Source organism: Suillus clintonianus, assembly GCF_016758775.1.
Source record: "Suillus clintonianus strain FC179 chromosome Unknown DEU56scaffold_70, whole genome shotgun sequence".
NCBI lineage: Eukaryota > Fungi > Basidiomycota > Agaricomycetes > Boletales > Suillaceae > Suillus > Suillus clintonianus.
Genome location: NW_024539294.1, coordinates 105,628 through 131,831, shown reverse-complemented (window position 1 = coordinate 131,831; position 26,204 = coordinate 105,628). Strand labels below are relative to the sequence as shown.

At 47.5% G+C, this 26,204-nt stretch overlaps 11 protein-coding genes and 1 non-coding gene across 12 annotated transcripts; 7 read left to right on the top strand and 5 right to left on the bottom strand.

Annotated features, from left to right (window-relative positions):
• Window positions 1-51: 51 nt before the first annotated feature.
• Window positions 52-4,007, top strand: DEU56DRAFT_819811 (glycoside hydrolase family 95 protein). Its single transcript, XM_041354041.1, has 19 exons — window positions 52-520; window positions 571-653; window positions 716-821; window positions 877-912; window positions 1,007-1,142; window positions 1,193-1,884; window positions 1,934-1,939; window positions 1,988-2,073; window positions 2,130-2,213; window positions 2,266-2,326; window positions 2,384-2,400; window positions 2,450-2,527; window positions 2,580-2,688; window positions 2,737-2,832; window positions 2,883-2,948; window positions 2,999-3,060; window positions 3,110-3,343; window positions 3,391-3,492; window positions 3,543-4,007. Exons 1-19 carry the CDS (start codon window positions 262-264, stop codon window positions 3,831-3,833), a joined length of 2,604 nt encoding a protein of 867 aa, XP_041205482.1. The 5' UTR covers window positions 52-261; the 3' UTR covers window positions 3,834-4,007.
• A 310-nt stretch (window positions 4,008-4,317) lies between these two features.
• On the bottom strand, window positions 4,318-6,142 carry DEU56DRAFT_819808 (uncharacterized protein). Its single transcript, XM_041354040.1, has 6 exons — window positions 6,121-6,142; window positions 5,795-6,059; window positions 5,640-5,741; window positions 4,986-5,525; window positions 4,830-4,964; window positions 4,318-4,778 (listed from the first exon to the last, which is right to left on the bottom strand). The coding sequence occupies exons 3-6, from the start codon at window positions 5,733-5,735 to the stop codon at window positions 4,494-4,496; spliced, it is 1,056 nt and encodes a 351-aa protein (XP_041205481.1). The 5' UTR covers window positions 5,736-5,741; window positions 5,795-6,059; window positions 6,121-6,142; the 3' UTR covers window positions 4,318-4,493.
• A 639-nt stretch (window positions 6,143-6,781) lies between these two features.
• DEU56DRAFT_t89 lies at window positions 6,782-6,852 on the top strand. Its single transcript has one exon. It is a non-coding gene; the product is annotated as a tRNA-Gly (tRNA).
• On the top strand, window positions 6,792-9,465 carry DEU56DRAFT_819796 (uncharacterized protein). The gene is made up of 11 exons (XM_041354039.1): window positions 6,792-7,049; window positions 7,099-7,653; window positions 7,715-7,742; window positions 7,793-8,004; window positions 8,054-8,108; window positions 8,159-8,174; window positions 8,226-8,299; window positions 8,362-8,600; window positions 8,652-8,836; window positions 8,893-9,121; window positions 9,175-9,465. The coding sequence occupies exons 1-11, from the start codon at window positions 6,939-6,941 to the stop codon at window positions 9,442-9,444; spliced, it is 1,974 nt and encodes a 657-aa protein (XP_041205480.1). The 5' UTR covers window positions 6,792-6,938; the 3' UTR covers window positions 9,445-9,465.
• Window positions 9,466-9,889: 424 nt separating this feature from the next.
• Window positions 9,890-12,634, top strand: DEU56DRAFT_982645 (kinase-like domain-containing protein). Its single transcript, XM_041359904.1, has 12 exons — window positions 9,890-10,099; window positions 10,196-10,339; window positions 10,391-10,613; window positions 10,663-10,795; window positions 10,852-11,197; window positions 11,246-11,372; window positions 11,422-11,483; window positions 11,534-11,575; window positions 11,624-11,730; window positions 11,783-11,994; window positions 12,046-12,088; window positions 12,144-12,634. Exons 1-12 carry the CDS (start codon window positions 10,072-10,074, stop codon window positions 12,321-12,323), a joined length of 1,647 nt encoding a protein of 548 aa, XP_041205479.1. The 5' UTR covers window positions 9,890-10,071; the 3' UTR covers window positions 12,324-12,634.
• A 1,915-nt stretch (window positions 12,635-14,549) lies between these two features.
• DEU56DRAFT_524783 (small GTPase) lies at window positions 14,550-16,056 on the top strand. The gene is made up of 5 exons (XM_041346630.1): window positions 14,550-15,205; window positions 15,263-15,471; window positions 15,528-15,611; window positions 15,663-15,916; window positions 15,974-16,056. The coding sequence occupies exons 1-4, from the start codon at window positions 15,001-15,003 to the stop codon at window positions 15,834-15,836; spliced, it is 672 nt and encodes a 223-aa protein (XP_041205478.1). The 5' UTR covers window positions 14,550-15,000; the 3' UTR covers window positions 15,837-15,916; window positions 15,974-16,056.
• A 486-nt stretch (window positions 16,057-16,542) lies between these two features.
• DEU56DRAFT_819786 (Mss4-like protein) lies at window positions 16,543-17,328 on the bottom strand. The gene is made up of 3 exons (XM_041354038.1): window positions 17,030-17,328; window positions 16,835-16,973; window positions 16,543-16,781 (listed from the first exon to the last, which is right to left on the bottom strand). Exons 1-3 carry the CDS (start codon window positions 17,273-17,275, stop codon window positions 16,663-16,665), a joined length of 504 nt encoding a protein of 167 aa, XP_041205477.1. The 5' UTR covers window positions 17,276-17,328; the 3' UTR covers window positions 16,543-16,662.
• Window positions 17,329-17,561: 233 nt separating this feature from the next.
• DEU56DRAFT_524812 (uncharacterized protein) lies at window positions 17,562-18,755 on the top strand. Its single transcript, XM_041346631.1, has 4 exons — window positions 17,562-17,975; window positions 18,026-18,171; window positions 18,224-18,418; window positions 18,476-18,755. Exons 1-4 carry the CDS (start codon window positions 17,725-17,727, stop codon window positions 18,541-18,543), a joined length of 660 nt encoding a protein of 219 aa, XP_041205476.1. The 5' UTR covers window positions 17,562-17,724; the 3' UTR covers window positions 18,544-18,755.
• A 332-nt stretch (window positions 18,756-19,087) lies between these two features.
• Window positions 19,088-21,100, bottom strand: DEU56DRAFT_524701 (uncharacterized protein). Its single transcript, XM_041346629.1, has 3 exons — window positions 20,684-21,100; window positions 19,951-20,625; window positions 19,088-19,900 (listed from the first exon to the last, which is right to left on the bottom strand). The coding sequence occupies exons 1-3, from the start codon at window positions 20,849-20,851 to the stop codon at window positions 19,172-19,174; spliced, it is 1,572 nt and encodes a 523-aa protein (XP_041205475.1). The 5' UTR covers window positions 20,852-21,100; the 3' UTR covers window positions 19,088-19,171.
• A 1-nt stretch (window position 21,101) lies between these two features.
• Window positions 21,102-22,501, bottom strand: DEU56DRAFT_524958 (uncharacterized protein). The gene is made up of 4 exons (XM_041346632.1): window positions 22,064-22,501; window positions 21,915-22,010; window positions 21,751-21,855; window positions 21,102-21,698 (listed from the first exon to the last, which is right to left on the bottom strand). Exons 1-4 carry the CDS (start codon window positions 22,212-22,214, stop codon window positions 21,172-21,174), a joined length of 879 nt encoding a protein of 292 aa, XP_041205474.1. The 5' UTR covers window positions 22,215-22,501; the 3' UTR covers window positions 21,102-21,171.
• A 288-nt stretch (window positions 22,502-22,789) lies between these two features.
• Window positions 22,790-23,856, bottom strand: DEU56DRAFT_915591 (class I glutamine amidotransferase-like protein; the record flags this gene model as incomplete). Its single annotated transcript, XM_041357760.1, has 5 exons — window positions 22,790-23,131; window positions 23,191-23,330; window positions 23,384-23,488; window positions 23,550-23,645; window positions 23,706-23,856. 5 exons carry the CDS (start codon window positions 23,854-23,856, stop codon window positions 22,790-22,792), a joined length of 834 nt encoding a protein of 277 aa, XP_041205473.1.
• A 1,080-nt stretch (window positions 23,857-24,936) lies between these two features.
• On the top strand, window positions 24,937-26,045 carry DEU56DRAFT_819749 (uncharacterized protein). Its single transcript, XM_041354037.1, has 6 exons — window positions 24,937-25,089; window positions 25,144-25,217; window positions 25,270-25,307; window positions 25,361-25,445; window positions 25,505-25,773; window positions 25,825-26,045. Exons 1-6 carry the CDS (start codon window positions 25,020-25,022, stop codon window positions 25,889-25,891), a joined length of 603 nt encoding a protein of 200 aa, XP_041205472.1. The 5' UTR covers window positions 24,937-25,019; the 3' UTR covers window positions 25,892-26,045.
• The last annotated feature ends 159 nt before the right edge of the window (window positions 26,046-26,204 follow it).

Sequence of the window (26,204 nt, the reverse complement as noted above, 5' to 3'; positions counted from 1 at the left end):
CTGTGATGATCGTGGCTAAAAATAGCTTACTCCCATTAACGTGAGCTTTAACTTGCACCTTTCACATACTAGATCTCCAAAGACCGTAGCACCACTCAAATAGAATATCTTCCTATATCTTCCTGGTTACGCCGAGCGGCCGCATCCGCTTCTGGTGCGCTCACCCTTAGTGCCATGTGCGTTGCTATCTAGCTTTCTCATCAGAAGGAGAAGAATCTTAGCTGCTCATTCACTTCGCAAGTTCAGAAGCGACCAGCAGAGATGGAGGTCCTTCAGGTTCTTGGAACCTGCCTCTCGACTTGTTTCCTCCAAACTTTTACGACTCTTCGTGAAATTCTCTCATACTCTGTCCGAGCTCTTCTCAAACGCTTGCTAAGCGCTCTGGGTATTGTGACGTATGTCTCCTTGATACCTTCTGCACCTCCTAGCTTTCCGAGTTCTGGTAATGGTCTCTGGTATACTGCGCCTGGGACGATATGGGTCCAGGATTTTTTACCGATCGGCAATGGATACTTGGGCGGTAAGTGGTGCTCGCTCACAATGTAATCACCAAATATTGAATGTACACAGCGATGTTACCTGGTGGTACGAGCCAAGAAGCCACACAGCTCAATATTGAGTCCTTGTGGTCGGGAGGTCCCTTCCAGGATCCTGTGCGTGTTGTACTTTTGAAATTTCGGTGTATATGATCCCGGGATGCTAATCCTTCACATAGTCGTACAATGGGGGCAATCACTTGCCTTCCCAGCAAACTAACATAGCCAAGAAAATGCAGAACATCCGCGAAGCTATTTTTTCTAGTTCTACGGGGACAATTGACAGTATGTATCCAAGTTTTGAGTGTAGTCACGCAGCTCCCCTCATTCCACCATTAAGATATCGACGACATCATGACACCTGGCGACACATATGGTAGGTAGTCATAAATCGTGTTCTTGAGCGAATTCTCACACGTCTGCTATCTATACTCATTGATTTTTTTGGGTGGCCCGCGCATTCTTTCAAGGTTCATACGCCAGCGCGGGACATTTGCTCGCAACATTGGATTCAACTGGCTCGGTTTCGAATTATGCAAGGTGGTTGGACCTGGATGAAGCGGTGTCTCGTACTACCTGGTCTGATGGAAGCACTACTTTTCTTCGGTATGTCCTTCCTTCCTCGTGTCAAGGTGCTGTCTGACCACTATGCCCAGGGAATCCTTCTGCTCTCATCCTCTTCAAGCATGTGTGCAATACCTGAAAAGCACGGCTTCTCATGTCCTTCCAGCTGTTACTTACGCTTACTCTGTTGCCGCGGTCGATGGCCTCCCAGCACCGAATGTCACCTGCTTGGATGACAGAACGCTGAGTATTAGGAACTACGTCTCCATCCCCGGTATGCTTTATGAGATTCTCGCGCAGGCACAGGCACCTGGCGGGTTGATCTCGTGTTCTGCGGTATCTGGGGCATCACCGCCTAATGCTACGTTGACCGTCCTTGGTGCATCCGAGGTGTGGATCAGCTGGGTCGGAGGAACGAATTACGATATGACTGCCGGAAACGCAGCTGCCAACTACTCCTTTCAAGGACCGGATCCACACAACAATCTTGTCGCGTTGCTTTCATCCGCTAATCGTACATCTTACGCTGAGATGCTGAATGGGCATATTAAAGACTATACCTCTCTCGTTACCCCATTCTCACTTTCCTTGGGACAGACTCCGGATCTCAATACCCCCACTGATCAAATTCTTGCCGGATATCGGACTTTTGCTGGGGACGCTTACTTGGAATGGGTTACATTTAACTATGGGAGATACCTCCTGGCCAGCAGCGCTAGAGGCACTCTGCCTGCAAATTTACAGGGTTTATGGGCTGATGGGTATTCCAACCCTTGGGGCGCTGGTGACTGATCTCATGCATAGGTTAAATACGATTCTGACCATACTAACAGATTATCGTAAGCACCTTGCCTCTATAGAAGAAAGTATTCTGATTTCACGACTAGATTCCAATATCAACATCCAAATGAACTATTGGGTTGCCGAAATGTCTAATCTGGATGTGACTCGGTCACTCTTTGACTATATTGAGGTAATCATCTGATATACCTGACAACTTGGGTGAAGCTGATCCCTTGGTTTCTGCAGAATACATGGGGACCCCGTGGTGCGTACACCGCTCAGGTTCTGTACAACATTAGCGAAGGATTTGTGACACACGGTGAAATGAATGTGCGTTTGTGAAGGGCCTTTCTAAAATTGAATACATGAACTTTTCCACCAGATCTTCGGCCATACTGGTATGAAGCTTGGCGGGAACTCTGCTCAATGGTCCAATTATCCAGGTACAATAATCCTCCTTATGTTTCTTACTCACTGAGCGCCCATGTCGATATTTCCAGAATCTAATGCTTGGATGGTACGTATTCTTTGTTGGCTCTGCAGCGGCTCAGTCAATTCAATCTTAGATGATACACGCATGGGATCATTTTGACCACACTAATGACGTACAATGGTGGAAGACACAAGGGTGGCCACTAGTGAAGGTACTCCACTACGGGACTTTTGAGAGCCACGTTTGGCTGAATCTTGAATCAGTCTGTTGCCAGCTTTCATCTAGAGAAGCTCATCGAAGACTTGCACTTCAACGATTCCACCCTTGTTACCGCACCTTGCAACTCACCAGAGCAGAACCCTATTACTCTTGGTCAGCTAGACTCTAAAAGCGTTTGAAGATGGCTGACCATCGCGACAGGTTGTGCACATGCTCAGCAGCTGATTTGGCAGCTCTTCAATGCAATTGAGAATGGTTTCGAGGCAGCTGGTGATACAGATATTGCATTTCTAGATGGTGGGGAATTGTCTACTGTTCGTCTTGCCTTATGCTCATGGGTTGCACAGCGATTATTTCCAAACGGCAGCAGATGGACAAAGGGCTGCGTATCGGACGGTGGGGCCAATTGCAAGGTTGCTGTCTTGTCCTCTGTGTATCCATGATATACTAATGATATATCCAGAGTGGAAAGTCGACATGGATGGGCCGGATGATACTCACAGGCATCTTAGTCATCTGATTGGCGTAGGCCCTTGTTTCACAACTATTATCTCGAGCTTACGATCTTCGCTAGTTATACCCCGGTTATGCGATAGCATCTTATTCTCCTGTCTTACAAGGTGGTCTCGTTGTCAACGGAACCTTCACGCATTATACCAAAGAACAAGTTTTGAACGCTGCGGAAACCAGTCTGTTCCATAGAGGCATTGGAAGAGGCCCTGACGCGGATGCAGGATGGGAGAAAGTTTGGAGGGCTGCCGCGTGGGCTCAGCTTGCCAACGAGACTGAATTTTACAAGGAACTTACTGTAAGGACCGGCGGGTATATGATGTTTCCGAAGCTAATTCAATGCAGCATACCATCGAGAGAAATTTTGCACCCAACCTCTTTTCCATATACAACGACGATGGAATCTTCCAGATCGATGCAAACTTGGGATATCCTGCCGCTGTTTTGGTAAGATGTTGAAGTTATTTTATTTGAAATCTCCAGCTGAACCTCGATAGAATGCACTGTTGCAAGCCCCTGACGTTGCGAACATCAACATTCCACTCCAGGTTACGCTTCTACCTGCTCTTCCTCCCACGTGGTCGGCTGGAGAAATAAAAGGCGCTCGCATACGTGGGGGGATCACTCTTGATTTTGCGTGGAATGATGGCAGACTTACAACGGCAACTTTTACTGTCGACGAGAACACTGCAGGTAGGGAAAGAGACGTAATAGTGAACTATGGTGGGCAGGTTATCATAGAGTTTAGGAGTAATGGGGGATACAGCCAAACCGTTTCTTCATTTTAAGAATGTCGATTTTCTACCATATATAAGCTCGCATGACCATGCTATGCTGATGCGCGTTTTTGCCGTTGGTCTGTACCATCTGAAAAATTCGCGTCATGCTGCGTTGGCGTGATTTGATACCAATGCTATGCGTTCTCTTATTTCCTTGCGCGCACCACGATGGCGACCTCTGCTTTTCTTTCATGGCGTCGTTGGCGTTCAAAACGGCGGCAGATTTCAAATTGACAAAAAGAATTTCTGCCAGGCGATACGACGGATTCATCGCCACCGAATGATGGTATCTATTTGTTGGACGCACAAACGACTATTCTCGACCTCCGCCCTGACCCCTTCGCTCACGGTCAATTATATACATCGAGAGTAAGGACACGGAGAGACATACTATGCTTATATTTACGGAGACGAACGAAGAACAAGATTCTGCAAATATTGTATCTTCCGAGTTACTATATATCATAAACGCAATGACTCCATGCTGCAAGTTGCCTGCAACTGCCGCCTTGTAATTCATATATCCATAAGTATATCCATAAGTATCCACAAGTATCCATAAGTATCCATAAGTATCCATAACACGACAAACACAAGTAGGTAGTACAGCGCCAAATTCTTTCTTGATAAACTCTTCACAATCACAGAAGTACAACCCGCCGAGACCAATCAGTGCCAATCTTCGGAATGATGTCTGTTGGGATCAACCGCATTAATGATGCGGCGGTACGAGCCATCCGCGCGTGCATCGAGGGGACAACCATTAGTCATAGCCACACGAACGAAGTAGCCAAAAGGCTTCATCTGGTGCGGATCATCCATGTCAAAACGAATCGGGCGCAAATGCGCTGGCGTCCGTTCGCTGCAAAGAGGCGCCACAGGATAAGTATTGATCATTTTACGGATGACGTCCGGGTCCTGCTCCTTCAAAAAATCACGATAGTCCCTGTGAGACTGTCCATGATATGGAGCAGGAATGGATGGAATGGCGACATGGGATGGAACATGATGTAGATGTGGGCGTGAGCTGGGCGTAGAGCGCAAGATGATTGGGCGCGGGGAGTGGGTGGTAGGAACAGGGGGGGCGGGAGTGGGAGTGTATGAGCGAGCAGTGCTCGACTTGGCGCGAACACGTTCCGCCTGTCGGCTACTTCCCAATACGGGAGTATGGCCATCGGCGGTCTTAAGTACATCTGCCAAAGCTTGACCGACAGTGGCCTCACGCCTCTGCTGTTTTTGGGGAATGGATGAGTGGGCAGTGGGCGTAGCATGAGAAACGCAACCTACTGAAGGGGACCACTGAATGGGTCGTTCCCTGCCTGTGATATGTTGACCACCCGTAGCGGAATTCTGGATAGGAAGTTGAGGCCGAAGCTTTGAATTCAGTGAAGTGGTCCTTGAAGCGCTACGAATGGGCACAGGTGGCTGAGGGAAGTCGGGAAACTTGTCCTGTAAGTCCGCGCGAGTGCCAAAGTGGGCGCGAGCGGGCGGATGGAACGAGACGTCTTGCGACATTTGTGTGTGGAACATGTCCAGCACCCCTGGAGTTTGCTCGACGTAAATGATGTCGGACGGTTTGAGGGGTGTCTTGCCACGGTATACGGCTTTGGTAGGATCGGCACGAGGCTCGCGCGTCCTCCCATCTGAGCAAAGTCCGTATGGCACTGATTTAGAGTGCTTAAGCGACACCATCTGATCGTTCTCGGACCTGAGGGTTATTGATTAGTATTATGACAATGAGTAGAACACGAAAATGGTCGACTCACGTTTGAAAGAATTTCTTGATATTCCTCATGGTTTGATATGGGGAAAAACAGTGACGGAAAATTGCAAAGTGAAGTATGAGGTGGTCAACTGTCTGGGGTGCATTATATAGGTTGGGCTACTGTGGACGCACCACAGAGTCCACATCCACACCTCAAAGCAATCCGTCAAACCCAAAGCGGTATGAATGTGGATGCTCTAGCCACCTATTTGAACCAAAAAGGCAGGATATGCAAGTCCGACGAATTATTGATTGCCACAGGCAGGCGCAATGAGCGCATCGTGTGTCGTGCTCATCAATTTTTCTTGAGAGCTCATAGATTGTGCTCAGTGAAAACGCGATAAGAGTTGACTTGCCGGGGAATGATAGTCAGCTGTAAGCCCTAGGCTTACTACGTCACCGACGGCAACACTGACCATCAGCACTCTGTTTCGGATGCTTGGCAACGATAGGGCATGTATGCAGAGACACTGAAAAAAACAACTGGCTTCCTCCTTTAACAGTCTCACTAGACAAGACCACTCAGCGTACCTTTGAGGTACATTGCGCCCGACCGACTATATATCAGTCCAAGCTGCTCAACATCGATAAAGTTACATAGAGTACATTCAGGCTGGTTCCTCAAGCAATCTGAAGGTGATGTAAACAGTATAGCAAGTGTTGATATTGATTCCAACAGAATTACACACACGATCATTATGGCCTCCGGTACGTCTAGTGTAGACATTGGCCATAGCCCAGAATGGTGCTAATATTCTTGATCTCTAGAAATGTCGAGATACCATGTGCCTCGCTCGCATCAGGCAGAGTAGATCGCTCGCACCAAGGCACGGAGGTCCAGGTACCTGTTTCATGGTCAAATTTGCGACTCAGACTTACTCACTCTAAAAGTGCAATCCGCATACAATCCGTACGCCATTAGTAGCCCTGACTGGAGCTATGGTCGCAGGCCAGAGTTGGCAATGCAGGAGGACCTGCTCACAGCGAAATTCACATCGGAAAGAAATGCCGCCCGCAGCGACTGGTCTGTCCGCACAACAGCAAGCAGGTAAGGGATTGTGGATGGCAGTACTAGCTATGCGCTGTACGCTGCGTCGCAGTCTAGTTCGGAAAATATTTCACCAATGTTGATGTTCATATATTGAGATATTGCATATTACGTATGACGACATAGGTCTGTAGTCGCTTCATCGCATTAATGGGGTAGTGGTAACCTGGGTCGTTGCCATCGACCCGCCGGGGGTTCGATTCCCTCTTAATGCATTACTTTTGGTCCTGACGCAACTTTTTTCTTATATGAACGTTTTTGTGACTTCATTAAGTACTTAATTGCTCACCATCCGCCATTCATGCTCAATGCTAGCACTCGCTGGCCAGTCGCTTGTTCTACGGCTCTGCGCATTGTGGATTCTACAGGGCGTTCTCCAACATCATCCCGAATCTTGGAGGTGATATCGCTTGTGAGCCTACTGATCATCTCTGTTGTTCACTCCCTTACTACGATCACAGAATCATGCTGCATTTTCATCCGGTGTCGCTTTGCATTGGATTCCCCGGCGCGCAAAGATGGCGCGAGGGTGGATCGTCTGCAGGGATCCATTGTGGGCCACATTCGGACCGCCGTCTACCGTCTCAAGCGCTTTCCAGCAACTTCGAAGCGCGGCAGACACCAAGACCGGGAACACTCGCCAAAGTCTAAAGGAATCTGATGCAATAGAGACAGCCAACAGTGCAACGGGTGCTGCGGATGCCACTAGAGCGCATCTGTTTCAGTTCGGTGATGAGTGTTCAAGCCATTGGACAGGTCTTATATGTCTTCAAAAGCAAGCTGCAGAACGTGCACGTATAGAGCCTGAGAAGTTTCGGTTATTGGAGAACGAAAATATGCAGGCGAAATCGAACACGAGCGATCAAGTAACAGGTCACTCCAGTGACATCCTTACTAGTCTCAAGCCCTTGACACACAGTCGACCATGCAGTGCGGGCCAGTTTTCACGTGGTGTGCACACAAGTGCGGCACATGCGCTGCCTAATGATAGGACGGTCAATTGCAACCCCAAAAATGTAATTTGTCTTCCTTTCGAATCTGCATCTTCATCGGCTGACTTCCTGCTATTCATGATAGGCCAGTCATGCCGACAATATTAAAATTGGTATGTCTAGCGAGCTCGCCGTTTTTTTTTACCATTTATTTTGTCGTTAGAGTTCCCACAGATTGACACTAACTACGACACTCGTCCAAGTCGGAATGGCGAGAGAATCAATACGAGACACCGATTAATTCGCTATGTTAGAAATATCATCCAATACAAATATGGAACAAGATATGACGTGCAGCCCTATGGAAGTTCGGTGTATATGCCAATGCAAGATCTGTCAACAACAGGAGATGGAGACTTGGATCTTGTTGTGCTTGTGAGTCAACAGACACTGTCGTGTTCTTGTTGATTAATATTGCTGGCAGGATTCCAAGTGGCCACAAGGTTTTTCTCCGGAAATGGACATGGAGCATCTACCTCGTATGTTCCATTTGCATAACTGAGGTATCAATAACCCTAACACTTAGAAGTCATCTACCATACTAGGTAACATTGCTACATGTCATGAGCCAACGTCAACAACTGATCAAACGGCAGAAAGCTTGCTTTGACAATGCGATATGCAGGCTTCACTGACGTTGAGGCAATTCCCTGGGCCCGGGTTCCCATTGGTTCGTCACCGCGAATTTGGGAGGGTTGTTTCGGGCTCCTCACCCTCGCTCTCGATTTCTAGTTAAATTCACCGATCCTTCATCTGGGCTTCACATCGACATAAATGTGAACGAGAGGCTGGGGTTGATGAACACTGACCTTATCAAGACATATTGTGATGTCGTACCCAGCCTTCGTTATTTAGTATCTGCCATTAAAAAATGGGCTCGTCCAAGGGCCCTCAATCAACCCTCTGCCTCTGGAGCACTCCAAACTTTCAATTCCTATGCCTTGGTGCTTATGACGATTGCATGGCTCCAGGTACGATCTGTATTGCTTTGACTGGATCATTGGAACCTTAATGTCTAAGAGACCAGGGGCTTGGCTCCGAGACTTCAAGTTGGCTTTCAGCCAATGGGATCCAATGAGGATCTATTATGGATGCGGCCAACAAACTCATCCAAGCGGATACCTTGTGATACACGATATCGCAAGCCCACAGCGTGGGCAACACCACGCATGGATGCAGTGGACAACCTCGTAGAGGAATGGTTCAGGTGAAGGACAGTTGGAAAGGCTTCTATCTTGTGACTGAGACTTCATCACTTCTCAGGTTTTGGGCTCATTTTCAATTTTCGCGTCATGTAATTGACATCAAGCGTGGAGGCGTTTTCCCCCGCATTCCGCATTTTGAAGGAGCTGCGCAATCTGACCACGTCTCCCGACGCCTTCGATCTGAACTCCACAATAGTTGGTCGGCGGTTCTTGGTCCCGATGTGGATTCGATGTCAATGTTAGAACGTTATCCAATTTCTGTCGTAGACCCATTCATTCGATCAAAAGTATGTACGTGTGGAAAGGAATCACTGTTCCCGTCTGACCCGTATCTTCTCAGAACGTCACCAGGAACATTAACGCTCAAGCATTACACATGTTTCAGGCTGAGTGCACGAGTGCTGTCGGGCTATTGGAGCGGGGCGTCGACATGGCGGATATCATTGATGGATTCGACATGCTTAAGCAGGATCTCAGTGGACATCGGATGGCTAGGCTACAGCAGAGTCGAAAGGACCCTCCATTCAGGACTCCTGCAGAGTCCCCGCTGAGTGAGGTCAGAACCTTCAATGTGGCACATCTGCAGAAACTTGACGCTATTTATCATTAGAACCTTGTTTCACGACGGCTTGATGGCCGGCGATACAGCAGGGACTCGAAACGTCATGGCTCATCTGTTGATGGACGGATCTCATCATCAGACACCCTCGAGTCGTCTCATACAGCAAATGAGAGCGAGCAAATTTGGGACGACGAAGAAGGCTTTGGGCTAAAGCCGTCTTACTTTCAGAAGACTCGTTGCGTGTAGACACTATAGAGTACTTATGTTTGTTATCTGATGATCATACCTCTAAAAACCATCTTAACAGCGTGGGGCATCGTTATGATGATCAAAATATAGTGGATGTCGGGCAGTGGCTGCCCAAACCAGTGTTAAGCAGAGGTCATGAGAAGAAACAGTATTAATATTGTGAATGCTGTGACGGCAGATATCCAACGGCGACCATATATACGTACAGAGAACGAACAAAGTTGTAGAGATGCAGAAAGTCATTGATTATTGATCAGGCCTAGCACATTGCAAGGCTGTTCTGCTTATGTATGACATCTTATCTTTAACCATACAAGTACTCATAGGCTACGAGTTGCTGCCAGACCGGCATCACCGCCCACACTACACCCTTCTCACAGGCCAAATAGCTCTCTCTTTATTCAACCTTGTTTACTTACATCCAACATGTCCTGGAAACTAGGCACTTCCAAAAGTAAGTCCATCCGCGCCGGACCCCTTTACTGATCTCTCCCATCCACATCACCGGTCAATGTTTTCCATGAGATCTCATGTTCTGATGACCACACAGAGTCCAAGGACACCAAAGAAAATGGCGTCGTCTCACGATCAGTCACGCCGATACCGTCGCGGCCCACAACTCCCAAGCCTCCTGGTGCTCTCGACCAGCAAGCTCATCTTCGATCTGGTATGCTCACGATTCGTATCTTCTCCGGTAAGTTCACTGTCCAGCCTTGGAACTGCACTATTCTGACGTCATATATAGGACGCGGTCTCTCCTTAGCACCTGGCGTCCATGTCCCAGAGGTCATTCAAAAAGCGCTCGACAATCCGCCCGCACGAAGGTCGACCAGCAACCGCGAAAGCATGCAGAGGAGGCGATTATGGTGGCTTCCATATGTCGTCCTCGAGTTCGACAACAATCAAGTTCTGGTAGACGCCATGGGCGGAGATCTGGACAACCCTGTGTGGTCGTACCGGGCAGACTTGTGCGTGGTCTATGTGTGATCCCTCGGGCATCTCTGATTGTCTGTGTAGTGATGTGTCTCGCACATCGACAATATCAGTCTCAGCATACCTTCGGACAGCCGCTGCGGTGCACAGTCAAGAAGATATGGGTAACGACCTGCTCATGGCCCGTGTAGATCTTACTCCTACACTTGATGGTCATGTAAGTCCACTTTCTTGAGCCCGTACTCTCCCCTGATTGCCACACTTTGCATTCAGCATGCTTCAGATCAATGGTACATTGCCACCGCTGGTACTGGCTCGTTTCACCTCAAGATCGACTACAGGCCAATAAGGAACGAGTCTTTGACTATCGATGCATTCGATTTGTTGAAAGTTATTGGTAAAGGGAGCTTTGGTAAAGTGATGCAAGTGCGCAAAAAGGATACGCAGCGGATATATGCTCTCAAAACTATTCGAAAAGCCCATATCGCATCACGCCCCGGCGAAATTACACACATATTGGCTGAGCGGACGGTCCTGGCACTGGTCAACAACCCATTTATCGTTCCGCTCAAATTTTCTTTCCAAAATCCTGACAAGTTATACCTCGTAATGTCATTCGGTGAGTACTTTACCTTTGCTAGGTTGGTAGTAGCTCATTTCTGCGCAGTAAATGGCGGCGAACTCTTTTATCATCTGCAGAGGGAAGGCAAATTTGATCAGGATCGCAGCCGATTTTACGCCGCAGAACTTCTATGTGCGCTCGAGCATTTGCACGGATTTAATGTAGTTTACCGGTGCGTTCTAAATGCGGATACCTGTGCCCTCTTGCTAACGGTCCCATAGCGACCTGAAGCCTGAAAATATACTGCTCGATTACACGGGTCATATTGCTCTCTGTGATTTTGGTTGGTGCATTACAATCTGGTGGCTGATGCGTTGATTGACATCCGGACAGGTCTTTGTAAGCTCAACATGTCAGAGACTGAGAAAACAAACAGTGAGAATAACTTTTATGTTAATGAAAAGATGTAAACTGTCGCTATAGCATTCTGTGGTACACCGGAGTACATTGCTCCAGAGCTACTTGAGAGCCAGGGGTACACGAAAACAGTTGACTGGTGGACGCTCGGTGTCCTGCTCTACGAAATGATGGTGCGTTCTTTCAAAATAATTGCTTCTCTCCATAACTTAGTCAAACTCACAGACGGGACTACCCCCTTTCTATGACGAGAATGTAAATATGATGTATCAACGCATCCTCAGTGACCCACTCCAATTCCCCTCGGATATGCCATCAGAGGCTAGGAGCGTCATGATCGGGCTTCTTCAGCGTGATCCTGCCCGACGTCTGGGAGCAAATGGTGGTGAGGAGATTAAGCGTCACCCTTTCTTTGCCAAATATGTGGACTGGAACAGGCACGTATCATACTCTTAGACTCTCTGTGCGTCACTCATGAATCGCGCTAGGCTCCTCCACAAAAAAATTCAACCACCATTCAAGCCAAGCGTTGTGAGTGACCACGGTCATTTTCTCTTTGTTTTACCAATGCAAAATATTCTTCCAGGAATCCGTACTCGACGTGGCTAATTTCGACCCCGACTTCACGAATGAGGATCCTCAAGACTCCGTTGTTGAGGACTCCGCTCTTTCGTCTACCGTGCAAGAGCAGTTTAAGGGATTCACATACAATCCCGCCAATGAGCACCTCAGCGAGAGCGTCAACTACGGACACGTGATGGGTTAAGCTCTCGCACTGATTATTTATTTTTCGCCGTACGCTGGCGTGCTCTTGAAAGATTTTCGGATTTTTTTTCGTCTTAGTCCGCTTTGTGTATTTATACATTCGCATGCACTTGTCGTTTTCGCCTTCGTTTGGTCTGCTAAATTTGTCGCACCTACGTTTTCTTTCAAATCAGTGAGAGTTAACGGTATATCAATCATCCTTTGTGTAATGCAGGCTTTGCTGTCTATAGTGCTCGTCTCAAAGGCCATGGACAGCTCACGATATGTTTAGCTCACTGACTGTATTTTTTATTACTATCATCGCTGTCTGACGCTGTAGCATGGACTGTGAAACGCCTTGCATTCACGCGACAAACATGTATCATTCGGGTTGGTACTACGGCGGGAAGTAACTAGTCTCATAAAACAACGCCCCCCTGCAACTTGGGAAGCGCCGACTGTGTGCTTGCGGCAGTTGGTAGAGCATTTTCCGAAGTTCACTTTCACCCGTGATCAATATGCTGAATTAGCTCCCGCGCATTTCATAGTATCGTGTCAATCGTTTCAGCAGATCAACGCAATTACATACGTGATATGTTGAGGGCACATATACTTATACTTAGTTATGCACATGCACATCGTATTAATATACGTATGTACATTTAAATAGAGAGACCAATCACAATCTCCACCCCAATGGTTACATGCTCTTCAGAATTCTCTCAGTTTCTAAATATTGTGAAACTTTGAAGTCCATGAGGTCGTAAAATAGACGATTTGCAAGTTCGCCTGGCATGCCAAGCGGACCCCGCGGCGATCATGACTTGAAATTTATAGATGGGTCGGAATATTTCATTCCGTCGACGGCGGAAGTCCAATTGCAATTGGTAGTGTCCGTTATTGCGATCAGAAGTACTGATATGGATCGCGGGCCCGTGTGATGCCAACTCATCCCCTTTTTATTTGCATCTGTGCGAGACATGCAGCATCGATGCGGTCTTCTTTGTCTCGCCGCGGAGCCACGATTCATGAAGCAAGATGACGATTTCACTTGAACAAAAATTGAGCACCGTCACCAGCAGGTATGATATACAATCTAGGGGTGGAGATCTCAGCTACTTCACCTGAAGAACCGATTTGAGACACCCCCAAACGCCGTGTCTCCCACTCTCAACTTTCGTTCTCTAGCAGCTGGTAAAGTCTTTTCATGCGTGGCTTGCACGCGCCGTGAGAGGACGGTCACCCATTCCAAGGACGAATGAAACTCGGTGGTGGAACGTGGCCATATCTGCCTACCCAATCGGCTCGAATATTTCCATAATTTCTCCATCCTGCAATAGCTGGCTATCACCTTGATCAGATGCGAGTGACAATAACATCACAGGCGCAGCGAATGCGAATTATATCCCTACAACGTTTGACCACTCCCAGTTGATGATTTTTCAAGCTGATCGGCCGCTCAGATGACGAGTTTGTGGCCATTGTCATAGCCATGGCGTAGATAAAACAAGCTCGCTGTTCACTGAGCCGGCTGGGACGGTGCGGGGATATACATCTATCAGAAAGCGATAGATAAGGTAAAATAATATTCATTAACTGCCCACTGATCAATGTTGCGAATTCGCTCATCATCTTCGACAGCATAGGGCAGTCGTCTGTGGCTGCGTTGAGAGCCGGGGTTGTGCATGAAATATCGTTGCGGAGAGATGAGACAATGTTCGCCAGCGGAATGAAATCGAAATGCAGTGGTGGCATTAGTTCAGTAGCTTTCGTGTTCAAAGGTATTGGGGAACGCATCCCAGTCCTTTGATTGAAATTAAGGAGAAACAATGACCTGAATAAACATTCTCGCTCTTTGCGCAGTGTTATAAGGCGACGGGGACAGCAGCTCTCCACGATGCTGCATCTGATTGGAACATTAAAGCAGTCGATAACAGGTGAGCATATTTGTGGCGGAAGTCAAGACTGAGAACGTACTCTGCCAGTAGAAATTGGCTAGAAAAGTTGTTCAACAGAGAAGTGCATCTTAATCATATCAGTATCTGACGACCGCACCAGAAACAAGAAAATTGAACCAACCCTAGGCTATAGTATTAATGCTGATCGTAGGACAAATAATGATGATATGCACTTCTGTGCTGCCAGGACTGTTGTACCCAAGTTGTAGTACCACTCCGAAGACGTTCCAACTGGACTCCAACTTGTGATCAGCGAGACATTATAAGTCGAGCGCCGACCTTGATACCATATCCTTCGATTGGTCTGGCTAGGGAACGCCAAACACCAACCAGAGTGCTAACCGCTGTTTGTTGATATCATTGTTTGAAAACAGACTACACAGCCGCGGCTGTCAAACGAGGTCAAGCGCCAGCAAACCCAACTGCACGTTACCTTCCTCCAACTTTCCACATTCTCTCTGTTCTCTGCGTTGGGTGCTGACGGGCGACTACGCAACAAGTCGAGTCGCTCGCGTCTCAGTGTACAGTACTGAGCGTGAGCTAGCAATTATCACTGGAGGCACTTATCGAACATCTCACCAACGCACGACAGAACACGTCTTTCTTTTCTATCAGTCTTCAAATTCCTTTGATTCATCTTACAGTCTCCCACCTCGATACCCTGTTACCTATTGATTTCATTGTCACCGCAGTTTCAAAATTTATTTCCTCTTGCTGGATACCACTCTACATTGATCAACGATGTCCCCACATACAAGTTCTGCATCTTCATCTTCAATCGCTGGCCCTAGTGGTCAGAACCCGCATCCAATGCTGGAGAACAACGAAGAGAAGAACAGCGTAGTCATCAAAGTCGGGATGGTTGGAGATTCACAGATAGGCAAGACCAGCCTCATGGTCAAGTATGTAGAAGGCAGCTTTGATGAGGATTATATCCAGACACTAGGTGAGGACATGTTATCTCTCCAATTGCGCTTTGCCATCCTGATGAGTTGGGCCGCAGGTGTCAATTTCATGGAGAAAACGATCTCTGTTCGGCGCACCACCATCACGTTCTCAATATGGGATTTGGGTGGTCAGCGAGAGTTTGTCAACATGCTGCCGCTTGTCTGTAACGATGCAGTGGCGATTCTATTCATGTTCGACCTTTCTCGAAAGTCAACGCTCAATTCGGTGAAAGAGTGGTATCGCCAGGCTCGAGGATTTAACAAAGTTTGTTCATATTTCATCGAATATTGTTCGACGACATTGCTTATTTCTGGTACTAGACTGCTATACCATTTCTCATTGGCACAAAATTTGATACGTTCGCGACGTTCCCAAGAGACGAACAGGAGGAGATTACCAAGCAAGTACGTCTTCAGATCATTTAGATGATGTGATCCCGTAACAGATTTCATTAGGCAAAACGATTTGCTCGCGCGATGCATGCTTCCTTGGTTTTCTGCTCGACATCTGCGTCAATAAACGTACAAAAGATCTTCAAAATTGTGCTCGCAAAGGCATTTGATCTCAAATGCGTCATTCCCGAGATTGAGGGCGTCGGAGAACCCATTCTGATATATGTGGATGTGTAATGATAGAATATCGACCCGAGCGACTGAAGGTGTGGAACGGAAGGGAGTCTGCGTGCACTGCAGGTACTAGGCGAGCAAAGGTAAAGTGGCGTCTCGTGACTTTGAAGGAAAGATTGTTTATGTCCATGTCCATGTAGGCTGTGGGTTTGTGGCAACGCATTGCATCTCCTGAGGCATTCACACCTCAATTTGCAATCTCAATGCAGATGCCTTGACATATGCAGCTTGTGAGCCATTCAACGTCCTGAAAATTCAGGGCTTCAGCCATTCTCCCTTCTGTCTTCCCTTCCGTTTTCCCTGTTGTCTTTCCTTTTGATCGGTCGTTTCATCTACCAAATTCACACTGTTTCCTTCCACAAACCTCGGAAATACCATTGTCATTTATGTTGTCGCTTGCTCTTGTCCTTGGTCATCCCTGCAACAAGTCACCTTGTTTTCGGATCACCTCATTCTCATTTTCATCCACCTTCCTATTTACAGAACCAAACTCACTTGAATGGCTGCCTCACTACATTCGTTTAAGTCCTGGTATTTCCTGGAGGCAATGCCCTGTACTTTTCTTTCTATGCTCAATACACACTCACCATGTCTTAATGCTTCCCGTATGCTAATTCGTTATTTAAACCCTCCCGAATGCACTGCAGGATAGTTGCAAAAAGGTAGTTGAAACCCAATACTATTGATACTGTGCAGCCGGTCGCTGATTAAGCGAAGTGAGAGCCTTACAACCTCAGCTCCAATGAAGCGAACAAAGTGTCGCCGAGCGCCTAGCCTGACGGGGATAATAATTGGACTTGTACTTGGTGGTAACGTGACAGAAGATGTCTCAGCGATATCCCACCCGCGAACAAGCTAGCCAAAACTCTTTACCCCCTTCTTCGCACCACCCCAATGGACCAAGGTCGCACTCTGCGCAAATCAGAAACTTGAGCTTTTTCGCTGCAACTGCGGCGTTCCGTTATTAGGGAAGATGAATAAGACACCAGTGTTATACTGACCGTCTTGCTGGACAGGCCTCGTAAAACCAATGTTTTCAAAATCCATGACATTGGGAGTCACCAACCACCACTGGGTAGTCGCAGGTGGAGCTGGCAGTGCTTGCAGGTCTGGGTGAAGAGACTTCTCTGTGATATCAAGCTAACGACATCGCTGAGTTATGTTGATGGTATGGATTAATCAGAAACGAGTCAGACCTCAACACTTTCACTCTCCACCCATCGGCCGATGCCCGCTTTCAATATTACGCTACCGCACCCGCTACGGGGACAGAGAAGGTCGAATTTGTGTGTCAATTCTCCTAGATCCTTATGATGTGATACAGAAACCGCCAGTACGCCTTGATCAAAATCAGAGAGTTTGCGAACTGTGGAGCGGTTTCCGGCATTCGAAGGGCGTTGTAATGCTTCCAGAGCACCGGGAGGCAGAGACTGATCCGACATGAAGATTGTGAGTCAAGCTCTCTTTCGTGCTGGGGGTTGTAAGTAGAGGTTGGAACTTGAAATGCCTAGCGTCACCTGATTATTACAGTAGATGCTGATCAGATAAGATAAGATAAGATAAGATGCTATTCGACTACTACAATGCTACATACTCTCATGCCTGTGCTTCCTGCAAATATCGGGGCTTTATCAAGGTATCATGCATCAGCTTTCATGTCACTTGCGTATCTGTTTACTCCGTGAAGCGAGGTGAGGTCGCGTTTTTGTTCACGTGATAGGACATGTGACTGCCTGCGGGCTATAGCCCAAGTTGTCCTTAGGGCTGCGAAACTTTAATGTCGACAGCTCTCAGACTCTCAGAGAGCACCTTCAAAGCTTTTCTTCCTTCTCAGCTCCCGTTCATCCACTCCGCTTGAGGGGCCTCGGAGTCCCACATCTGTACACAAACAATGTCTGCTGCGAAGCTAACATCTCTTGCTACCTCAACACTTTCTCTCCTGCTCGAACGACAGCGCCTCCAGGCTTCCCATCCCACTCTACATCTGCAACCAATATCGACTAATTTACATAAGATTAGGGATGGTATCATAATCCTCCGCACCGCTTCCGATGATGAAGCTGCAGAAAGTCTTAGAGCACACTACGAACGGCTGCGCGGTATGTTTGGGGAAGAAGAGGCGGAGAAGGCTGGACTGCATCCGTATGTTGTGCCTTCTGTGACCGCAAATGTGTACTCAAATCTCATGCCAGCATACCCCCTCCGATGCCGCCGTCACCCCCACCTGTAGCTGAACGTGTTCCCAGTCCTGAGACAGCATACGAACCATACACTGACGATCCCTCACCGGACACAGATGAAAATGGCATTTTGCTGCAACAGAGACAGATGATAGATGGTAAGCGCACAGTCAAACCCTCATTTGTGATTTCTAACGTTCGATTCGCTAGCGCAAGATGCTCACCTTGACCACCTTTCTTCTTCAATTGGTCGACAGCATCACATTTCGCTCCAGATAGGCGACGAACTGGAGGTACATACAGGGCTCCTTGATGCCCTGGACAGCGAGCTCGATGGCACCGGTGCCCGCATGTCGAATGCGAGGCGCAGACTTGAACGTGTCGCTCAAGGCGCGAAACGAAACGGTAACTCCCATCGTTGATGACCTCCGGACGTCCAATTTGCTCATTTCTTTGGTTCAGGCTCTACAGTCACGATTGCGCTTCTCATACTAATACTCCTGATCCTTATTGTAGTGTTTAAGACCTGATGAGAGCCATGTTCATGTATCGTGCACACCCTACGGTAAGACTTATTGGAAGGGACTCTCCATCTACTGGCAGTAATGATACCTTAGTGTTGTTGTGTTTTTCTCGTACCACTCGCTCAGACGTGTGCGTATCATAAGTTTCAGCAAAGGCGTACGTTGGAACACTTGTAACTCTGGGTGTTGAACGTTGATGTGGCGTCCGAATGCTGAAACAACCTTAGAGAAGTTTATATAGGACCATTGGGTATCACTTGGTTAGAAGGGCAGGGGCATGCGTTTGGAGGGATGATAACCCGTAGCGCGACTACACACAACATCCTATATCTCCTCATGTTTTCAGTCGAGTCTTCGTTACCCACACACTGTATCATATCACACCACAAAAAGTCATCATGGATAATCGATAATCGATAAGTCCTCATCGAGAGTACCGAGTACTGATAGTACTGATCAGTGATCATCAGATCAATCAGGTTCAAACTTTACATGCTTTTGGCCACGAACTCCTTCGAGTTGCAACGTTCGAAGACACTATGGTGAACACATGCTCGAAAGTCGAGACCCAGTACATTGATCAGTAAGCCAGCCTCGATATATCTTCATAAGTAACTACCTGATAGCCTAAGTTCTAGACGGCGACAACCCTGAGCGTGCTAGTACCTTCCATGGTCTGTTCTTCAGAATCGAATAAATACATTCTATCTTCATCTATCCATATATCAGGCACATCATCTTGGAAGGTTCTGTCCAATACGACCTCGACATAAGGCAGGAATGTTGTCAAGCTGTCCCCTGGCGTGTAAGTGTAGCCACTGATGTATATCGTAGATGGCTCTTTCACCACTCGTCCCAGACCCCGCCTGTTCGTCACAGCTAGCGGACTGAAATCCATCACATGTAATTTGTACTCCTCGCGGACACAAAATCTCTGCAAAACTCGATTGCCGCAAATGGCGCAGAACTCTGATTGGTTGAAAACACGAGTATTTGAGGGGCCCCAATTCTCCCATGGTATTGGTGTTGTTGCTGCTATTCCGTTAAGGTCGAAGAAAACCTTTGTGGAAATGATGAAGACATGAGAAGTGGGATAGCCCGCGACGATACATAGTATGCGATGTGCAGGGTCAGAAGTGTACATAGATTGTTGGGCTTGGATCTGATCAAGCGGAAGATAAAACCGTGTGCCATCCAATGGGATGGGTAACAGGAAACACGCCAGCAATTGTGGCGTCTGGGACATATCCTCGATGGAATAGATCTTCAAATCGTTGGTCAAAACGAGCAACCTATTATCTCCGAGGAAACAAAAATCGAATGTGGTGCCGTATTCGGGATCTGTTAAGCCGCTAAGGACGCTCTAACTTGGAAATCAGCTGACAAGTCTTCAACCGTCTGATCAAAGCTCACGTTGGGTGTCGTTGAATGTTGCCAGTCCCAAATCTGTAACTGCCACATGTCGTTTGACGAAGTCCCTTGTTCAACGGACAAACAACGCTCCAAAGCGATATGCCTCCCCAACCCTTTGAGCTCGACGGTTTTCGTGCGGATTTCCGAGTCATCGTGTCCGGGCAGCCCAGACAGAAACATTGTTTGTCCAGCAGCGCGGGGGTGAACACCATCGACACTCAATGCTTTAAGGTCAATAAAAGTTGTCTTGTGATCAACAATATACGCGACGGCGATCAAATTTTGTGCTGGGTCCATGAACACAGCGATGTTGGTTGAGTGGGGGACTGAACACAACGTTCCTGGAGACCAGTAGCGCTGGAATGTTTGTTGTGGGGGCTTCGGAAGAAGCGGAATGATCCTGGCAGTATCGTCGTCTTTGTCCCAGAAATAGACATGCCCACTAGCGATGATCATACCCGTAGTGTACAGTTTATACGGTATAGGGAATGGTTCGAAAGAGTCGACGTCAGCCTTGAACCATGCGTGAGCTTTATTCCTCAAGAGTCGTAGACGCTGGGAAATAGGTGTGTGGTTGTCCGTGTTGGGTACAGGGAGCAAATGTTGGCCGCCGAGTTCAACTATGTACTGAAGCTCGGAGGAGGACACATATGTCTGGCGAAGGGCCTTGCATATCTGCAAGAAAATCGTCAGTATAAGACAACAATAACATGAGTCAAAGACCGCCACTCACAGATGTGCAATGAAGGATATCTCGGTAAGGAAGAAAGCTCAGTATGAAAACCTGGAGTTCTTCAGCAAGAGACAGGAACACTGTATTGGGCTTCATTTCGTGGTCCACCGTGACTCTCTTGATTGAAGATGAGATGGATAAGTAGTCTGGACTTATCGGATATATCATATGTGTGGGAAGTCATGATGGAAAGATTTCAGGTCGGACCACGGCCACAAATGCACGCCACACGAGCACTAAGTTACCTAGCTTGACCCACGCGTTCGATTCTTGAATAACGAACACCGTAAATCCAAAGTTTTGGTAGCAGAAATCCGATTCACTTGATGACTCAAAGGTGTACGAAGTCCTGTTACCTCTTGTGGACACGTGACGCTGACTACAGGAGCGCGGCTGTCTGGCTTTCCATACCTAAGTTACAAAGCATCCTGACCTACGACACTGGTTAATTAAGTTCTCTTGATACATATGGTTCCGAAATACATTGCTCATTCTACTCCCAACATACCCCATATTGCCTTTCCGACCACCGCAACCCCATCGTTCTGATCGCCGGCACGACTCAGACCGTCATCAACAACTTCAGTGCCCAGGAGTTCTCGCCGCGCGCTGAGGAGCATACGCATAATGGACTCCGTAAATTCAGGGTGACCTTGGCTGGTCAGAATATGAATATCAGTCAGGCGGAAATTCAAGGGCGGTGCATCCCCTGAGGATTCTGACTGGGAAAAGCGGACCATCCCATGATTTGGTGAATGTGCAGACGAAACAATGATATGAAATGATGGTGGTTCGGCGGGAACGTGGTCCCGATTCATCAAATGAAGGTTCTTATTAGAGTATGAGCATGATAGCAATGGAAACTGAAAAAATCCAACCAAAACGCCAGATTCGACCCCGTACACTCTCTTTCCGAGCTCATTTAGTCGCAACTTCGTTGCGGAAACTTCACGCGTGTTACGAACACATGTCCCGCCCATGGCAAGTGCGATGACCTGATGTCCGAAGCATACACCTGTTGAACCTGGAATCAAGGCTTGAAGACATCATAAAATATATCCACTGACCGAAAATCTTTATCCGTGATGTCTCTGTGGCGACATATCTCACGTACTCGATCAGTTTTTTAATCCACTCCTTACCTGGCTGGTCATATTCGTAGGCGGTGGCAGCTGCGCATGAGGGGCAAAATTAAAATACCTACATATACATCAAAATGATGTCAACGCACCAGCCTCAGTAATTATCATTGCATCGTATTCATCATCCCTAGGGTAAATCTGTGCGTACACGTCGAAAGGCTCAAGCGTGAAGGTCGCTTGTGAGTCTGTGTCAGCTGAAAATGAGCCTGCGGAGTCCTTTGAGAAATGGACAACGAACCAGCTGAACGAGTGTGATTTATGGGCTGGAGTGATTCTTCTAGCAAGGTTCCGAAAATTCTTGTATAGTCTCCATGTTTTTCCCGAATCGCATCCACAGGTACATCGCATACGAGAAGTGCGATACGACAATGTGTCCTCAGCTCACGCATCGTGGGGGACAGCTATTAGCCGATAAGATCACCGACTCCTACTTAAGCGGGAAGACAAATACTCACCTCTATCCCCGATCTCTGCAAAGTACTTTATACATTTGTTTCGGAAAGCGCCGGGTAGCCGTAACATACTTGATAGGTGTCGGTTCTCAATTCGCTCCCGAGCAGAACGTCACAACTGTGAGGATAGATCGGCGAACAGTGCCGCGATGAGTACAACCGTGGGCACTCGGACGGGTCCTCTGAGACAATGTTGGGTTACATCCAAGAGATCAGAAAAGACCGTAGAATTATCTCTTCGAGGATGTGCAAAAAAAAGTCGGAGACAATAGAGGTAAATAGATGTCGGTCGTCAACTCACCTGAAAAGAACAAAGCAGTAGTAGCACATGCGTCTGAGCAAGTAGCATGCCATATTGCCTCCGCTGGTGCGCCGTATGTGTGACGAGTAGGTATGACATCTCAAAGACTATACGCGAGCTCGCTGAATAACAACTTGTCTGAACAGATAAGTTCTCTTGAGAGGATTATGTTACACCTGATAGCCCGGAGATAAACGTCAATAGAAATGCGTCATTCTACCCCCATAACACCCCATATGGCCTTTCCAATGATTGCGACCCCGTCGACCTGATTACCTACACGACTCTCGCCGTCATTGTAAAGTTCGGGACCAAGAAGCTCTCGCCGCCACCCGAGAAGTTGATGCATTATGGACTCTGTGAATTCGGGGTGGCCTTGACTGGTGAGAATATGAATGTCGGTGAGCCGGAAATTCGAGTGCGATACATCCTCTGAGGACTCTGATTGAGAAAAGAGGACCATCCCATGATTTGGCGATAGATTAGATGAAGAAAGAACATGGAATGATGGCGGCTCATTGGGAACGTGGTCACGATTCATTACATAAATGTTCTTGAGAATTTAGAAAGAAAGAATGAGTACGATAGCAATGAAAAGTAGGGAAATCTAACCAAAATGCCAGATTCGACGCCGTATACTTTCTTTCCAAGTTCAGTCAATTGGAGCTTTGTCGCAGAAACTTCGAAACGCGTGTTGCGAACACACGTCCCACCCATAGCAAGCGCGATAATCTGATGTCCGAAGCATATGCCTGTTAGACGACTGTTAGTACCTGTAGACCTTTTATAAAATGTGTTCACACACCAAAAATCTTTATCCGCGGTTTCTCTGTCGCGACAACCCTCACGTACTCAATCAACCTTTTAATCCATTCTCTACCTGGTTGGTCATATTCGTGGGCGGTAGATGCTGCGCATGGTGGGGAACAAAAATTATGCTCATGCATGCACATGTAAATGTGTCCACGCACCAGAACCGGTAAGTAGCATTGCATCGTATTCATCATCTTCAGGGTAAACCTGCGCTCGTACGTCGAAAGGCTCAAGTGTGAATGTTGTTTGTGAACCTGGATCAGTGACGTGAGATTGAGCCTCACCGCGGATTCATTTATAAATGTACAACGAACCAGGTGAACGAGTCTCGTTGATGGGCTTAAGTGATTCTTGTAGCAAGGTTCCGAAAATCCTTGTGTAGTCCCCATGCAATTCCCGAACCGGATCAGCGGGTATGTCGCATAAGAGGAGCGCGATACGACGGTGTGCTCTCGACTCGGACATCGTAAAGATTAGGAGACGGACTATGTGCAGTTAACCTTGACCTTGAGTCAGCCTTTAAGTACCAAGTACCAAGTACTTGACAGTACTTGACCTGATTTGATGCTTGTGATAACACGCACATAAAGGTACGACCATTAATTCGGTCCGGGCGTTGCTATTTTGACGTGGTCCTGCCGCAACCTGCCGCGGTCGTGATGCAGCATTGACGAGCCTTGACGCGCCAATGCAGTCGTTCCTACATGGAAGTTCTCCCACATCAAGTTCATGACCATTCCTCAATTGTTATTTTATTCGCCATGGGGACATGTACATGTACTACTGGCTACATCAGCCAATGACTATTTTCTTTTCTGGACCCTCCGAGTCTGTGTAGCACGCCGACACTTAACGGGTGCGCATTCTTCAGCCGGCAGAGAAGGAGTTACAACTTCTGATAACTCGTCTGCAGACTCTGGAGATGTAGCATCAGATTTATCGCTGAATAAGTGGCTGCGCTGTCAAACATGCTGGGGTTTCACGCGGCGTGACGCGCATGTGATGCAGCATTAACACGGCACAGGCAAGTGTGAAGGTTGACATTTGAAGATGTTTGGGATAACCTGTCGTGGTATGAGTGGTGCTTGACCCAGCCTGAATGGGGCTAGAGATGACATGGTTGGGGCTTCACATGGTAGTACATGAGTATAGAGATTGTATCGGACTTGACAATGTCAGGTCGAGGCTTGACATTTAGCGAGACAACACTTGACAGTGCGTCTGAAAACCAACATTAGGTCAATGAATTAGAAACAACACAACAATGCTGGACGAAAGTACTAAGATGCACCGTGTGATACTAGTAGTGCGGACACAGAGCACAAGCACTGTAAATATGGTGAGAAGCGGTCTAGGGGCCTGTACGCAGACGGACACTCACATGCTGATGCATTTAACCGTGCTGATGCATTTAACCGTCCAACCGTTTGGGATATTCAAAGTGTGTGGAATTGAATTCAGTTCGAGCGACATGAAAACCTAGAATTTCTCACGGTGCCGCGTCAATTTCACTTCTTTCGGTCCGGGTTCTACCCGGATTCCGATGGTAAAACGAACACTGCCACTGACAGCGCAAGCCTTCAATCCGTTTCAAATATTCTCGCCAGCATCATCCGTGGTTTTTCTCAATGGGCGAGGTCGTAAACGCTATCGTTGCTTTTGCAGTCATTGTCATCATCTTCCGATGGGCAACTTCATGTAAGTTTCATCGATTCTACTAATATTTACACTTCTAACAAATTCCTACGGCAGCCAGCGACTCTTCCGGTAGGAGGTCGGCGTCTTCAGCTCTTGGATTCAGGCCAAAGAATGTGACACAGGAAATGGTTGATCTGGAACCTTTTATGCCGAGTCATTATGCTGAATCCCTCCCCGCAGGTCGACCAGATATATGCCATGTTTCCAACTATACCACAGTATGTTCATGCTCGTGCTTGTGAAACGCAGATTTCAAATATCATTGTTACAGAGATAATATCCGTTATGACTTGCTGAGGACAGGGAGTGTCGAGATCACCTCGAATAAAATATTGGAGCGTGGATATCTTGATGCGGTGTGTAAATATCTCACCTGTTGACAATTCCTTGCATTCAAACACATTCTCTTTTATAGCCCCCTCCAGCATATTACACTATTTATCCTCGCACAGAGGCTCCCCCACAAGCTCGGCAAGTTACTCCCCAAGGGCAGACGACAGGTTTAGCACCAACCCCGAAGGAGAACCTCATATCTCGTTACAAGCTACAAGACAGAGTGGTATCTCCCAGCTTCTCACCGGAAGATGATCTTGCCTTCGGCAAAGCCAACTGGGAGAGCACATCGGAGAAGCGCGAGGCCAGTTTGCAGGAGAGGAAAGCACAGATGATTTTGGCCGCCAGACAGTGCGTCTTTATCTTTGTAGTCAATACCTTTGATTAATCATTTATCCCCAGGCGATTACTGGCGCAACAAGCTCAGAAGGAACAGACAGACGCGCCATCAGGTTCTTCGTCACACTAAACATCCCATCGCAATAATATGAACTCGCAGCAATGATTTAGACGCCCTGGCTTGAATTATAAGTGTTACCAAACCTTGCTTTGTACTTATTGTCACTGTTTTTTTGCTCATGCATCCCATGTCTTATTGATCACATCCTGAAAGGTCGACTGTCATTATTTGCAATCCGATTCTCCTGCTGCAAGATCAACAAGATGCCTGTTCATCCATATCCACGTGTCCCTTGAAGCTACCCCTAGCGTAAGATGAGCGGCCGAGCGGCGCATGAGCGCACACCACCACGCCCTAGCAAATTCTCGGCATCCATTCACCA

Coding starts and splice junctions, on each gene's coding strand:
- DEU56DRAFT_819811 (XM_041354041.1), top strand. CDS start 262: ATGGAGGTCCTTCAGGTTCTTGGAACCTGCCTCTCGACTTGTTTCCTC. Junction 521..570: donor CGGCAATGGATACTTGGGCG/GTAAGTGGTGCT, acceptor GAATGTACACAG/CGATGTTACCTGGTGGTACG. Junction 654..715: donor GAGGTCCCTTCCAGGATCCT/GTGCGTGTTGTA, acceptor TCCTTCACATAG/TCGTACAATGGGGGCAATCA.
- DEU56DRAFT_819808 (XM_041354040.1), bottom strand. CDS start 5,735: ATGTGGACTCTGTGGTGCGTCCACAGTAGCCCAACCTATATAATGCAC. Junction 5,526..5,639: donor CTTTGCAATTTTCCGTCACT/GTTTTTCCCCAT, acceptor CTCAGGTCCGAG/AACGATCAGATGGTGTCGCT. Junction 4,779..4,829: donor CACGCCCACATCTACATCAT/GTTCCATCCCAT, acceptor TATCATGGACAG/TCTCACAGGGACTATCGTGA.
- DEU56DRAFT_819796 (XM_041354039.1), top strand. CDS start 6,939: ATGCTCAATGCTAGCACTCGCTGGCCAGTCGCTTGTTCTACGGCTCTG. Junction 7,050..7,098: donor TCTTGGAGGTGATATCGCTT/GTGAGCCTACTG, acceptor CTACGATCACAG/AATCATGCTGCATTTTCATC. Junction 9,122..9,174: donor ACCCATTCATTCGATCAAAA/GTATGTACGTGT, acceptor GTATCTTCTCAG/AACGTCACCAGGAACATTAA.
- DEU56DRAFT_982645 (XM_041359904.1), top strand. CDS start 10,072: ATGTCCTGGAAACTAGGCACTTCCAAAA. Junction 11,198..11,245: donor ATACCTCGTAATGTCATTCG/GTGAGTACTTTA, acceptor ATTTCTGCGCAG/TAAATGGCGGCGAACTCTTT. Junction 11,576..11,623: donor AGAGACTGAGAAAACAAACA/GTGAGAATAACT, acceptor CTGTCGCTATAG/CATTCTGTGGTACACCGGAG.
- DEU56DRAFT_524783 (XM_041346630.1), top strand. CDS start 15,001: ATGTCCCCACATACAAGTTCTGCATCTTCATCTTCAATCGCTGGCCCT. Junction 15,472..15,527: donor AGGCTCGAGGATTTAACAAA/GTTTGTTCATAT, acceptor TTCTGGTACTAG/ACTGCTATACCATTTCTCAT. Junction 15,612..15,662: donor AGGAGGAGATTACCAAGCAA/GTACGTCTTCAG, acceptor AGATTTCATTAG/GCAAAACGATTTGCTCGCGC.
- DEU56DRAFT_819786 (XM_041354038.1), bottom strand. CDS start 17,275: ATGTCGGATCAGTCTCTGCCTCCCGGTGCTCTGGAAGCATTACAACGC. Junction 16,974..17,029: donor TGGAGAGTGAAAGTGTTGAG/GTCTGACTCGTT, acceptor CGATGTCGTTAG/CTTGATATCACAGAGAAGTC. Junction 16,782..16,834: donor GAGGCCTGTCCAGCAAGACG/GTCAGTATAACA, acceptor GGAACGCCGCAG/TTGCAGCGAAAAAGCTCAAG.
- DEU56DRAFT_524812 (XM_041346631.1), top strand. CDS start 17,725: ATGTCTGCTGCGAAGCTAACATCTCTTGCTACCTCAACACTTTCTCTC. Junction 17,976..18,025: donor GAGAAGGCTGGACTGCATCC/GTATGTTGTGCC, acceptor ATCTCATGCCAG/CATACCCCCTCCGATGCCGC. Junction 18,172..18,223: donor ACAGAGACAGATGATAGATG/GTAAGCGCACAG, acceptor TCGATTCGCTAG/CGCAAGATGCTCACCTTGAC.
- DEU56DRAFT_524701 (XM_041346629.1), bottom strand. CDS start 20,851: ATGATATATCCGATAAGTCCAGACTACTTATCCATCTCATCTTCAATC. Junction 20,626..20,683: donor ATATCCTTCATTGCACATCT/GTGAGTGGCGGT, acceptor ATTTTCTTGCAG/ATATGCAAGGCCCTTCGCCA. Junction 19,901..19,950: donor AACATTCAACGACACCCAAC/GTGAGCTTTGAT, acceptor TTTCCAAGTTAG/AGCGTCCTTAGCGGCTTAAC.
- DEU56DRAFT_524958 (XM_041346632.1), bottom strand. CDS start 22,214: ATGCGTGAGCTGAGGACACATTGTCGTATCGCACTTCTCGTATGCGAT. Junction 22,011..22,063: donor AAATCACACTCGTTCAGCTG/GTTCGTTGTCCA, acceptor CAGCTGACACAG/ACTCACAAGCGACCTTCACG. Junction 21,856..21,914: donor AATGATAATTACTGAGGCTG/GTGCGTTGACAT, acceptor CCTCATGCGCAG/CTGCCACCGCCTACGAATAT.
- DEU56DRAFT_819749 (XM_041354037.1), top strand. CDS start 25,020: ATGGGCGAGGTCGTAAACGCTATCGTTGCTTTTGCAGTCATTGTCATC. Junction 25,090..25,143: donor CTTCCGATGGGCAACTTCAT/GTAAGTTTCATC, acceptor TTCCTACGGCAG/CCAGCGACTCTTCCGGTAGG. Junction 25,774..25,824: donor ATGATTTTGGCCGCCAGACA/GTGCGTCTTTAT, acceptor ATTTATCCCCAG/GCGATTACTGGCGCAACAAG.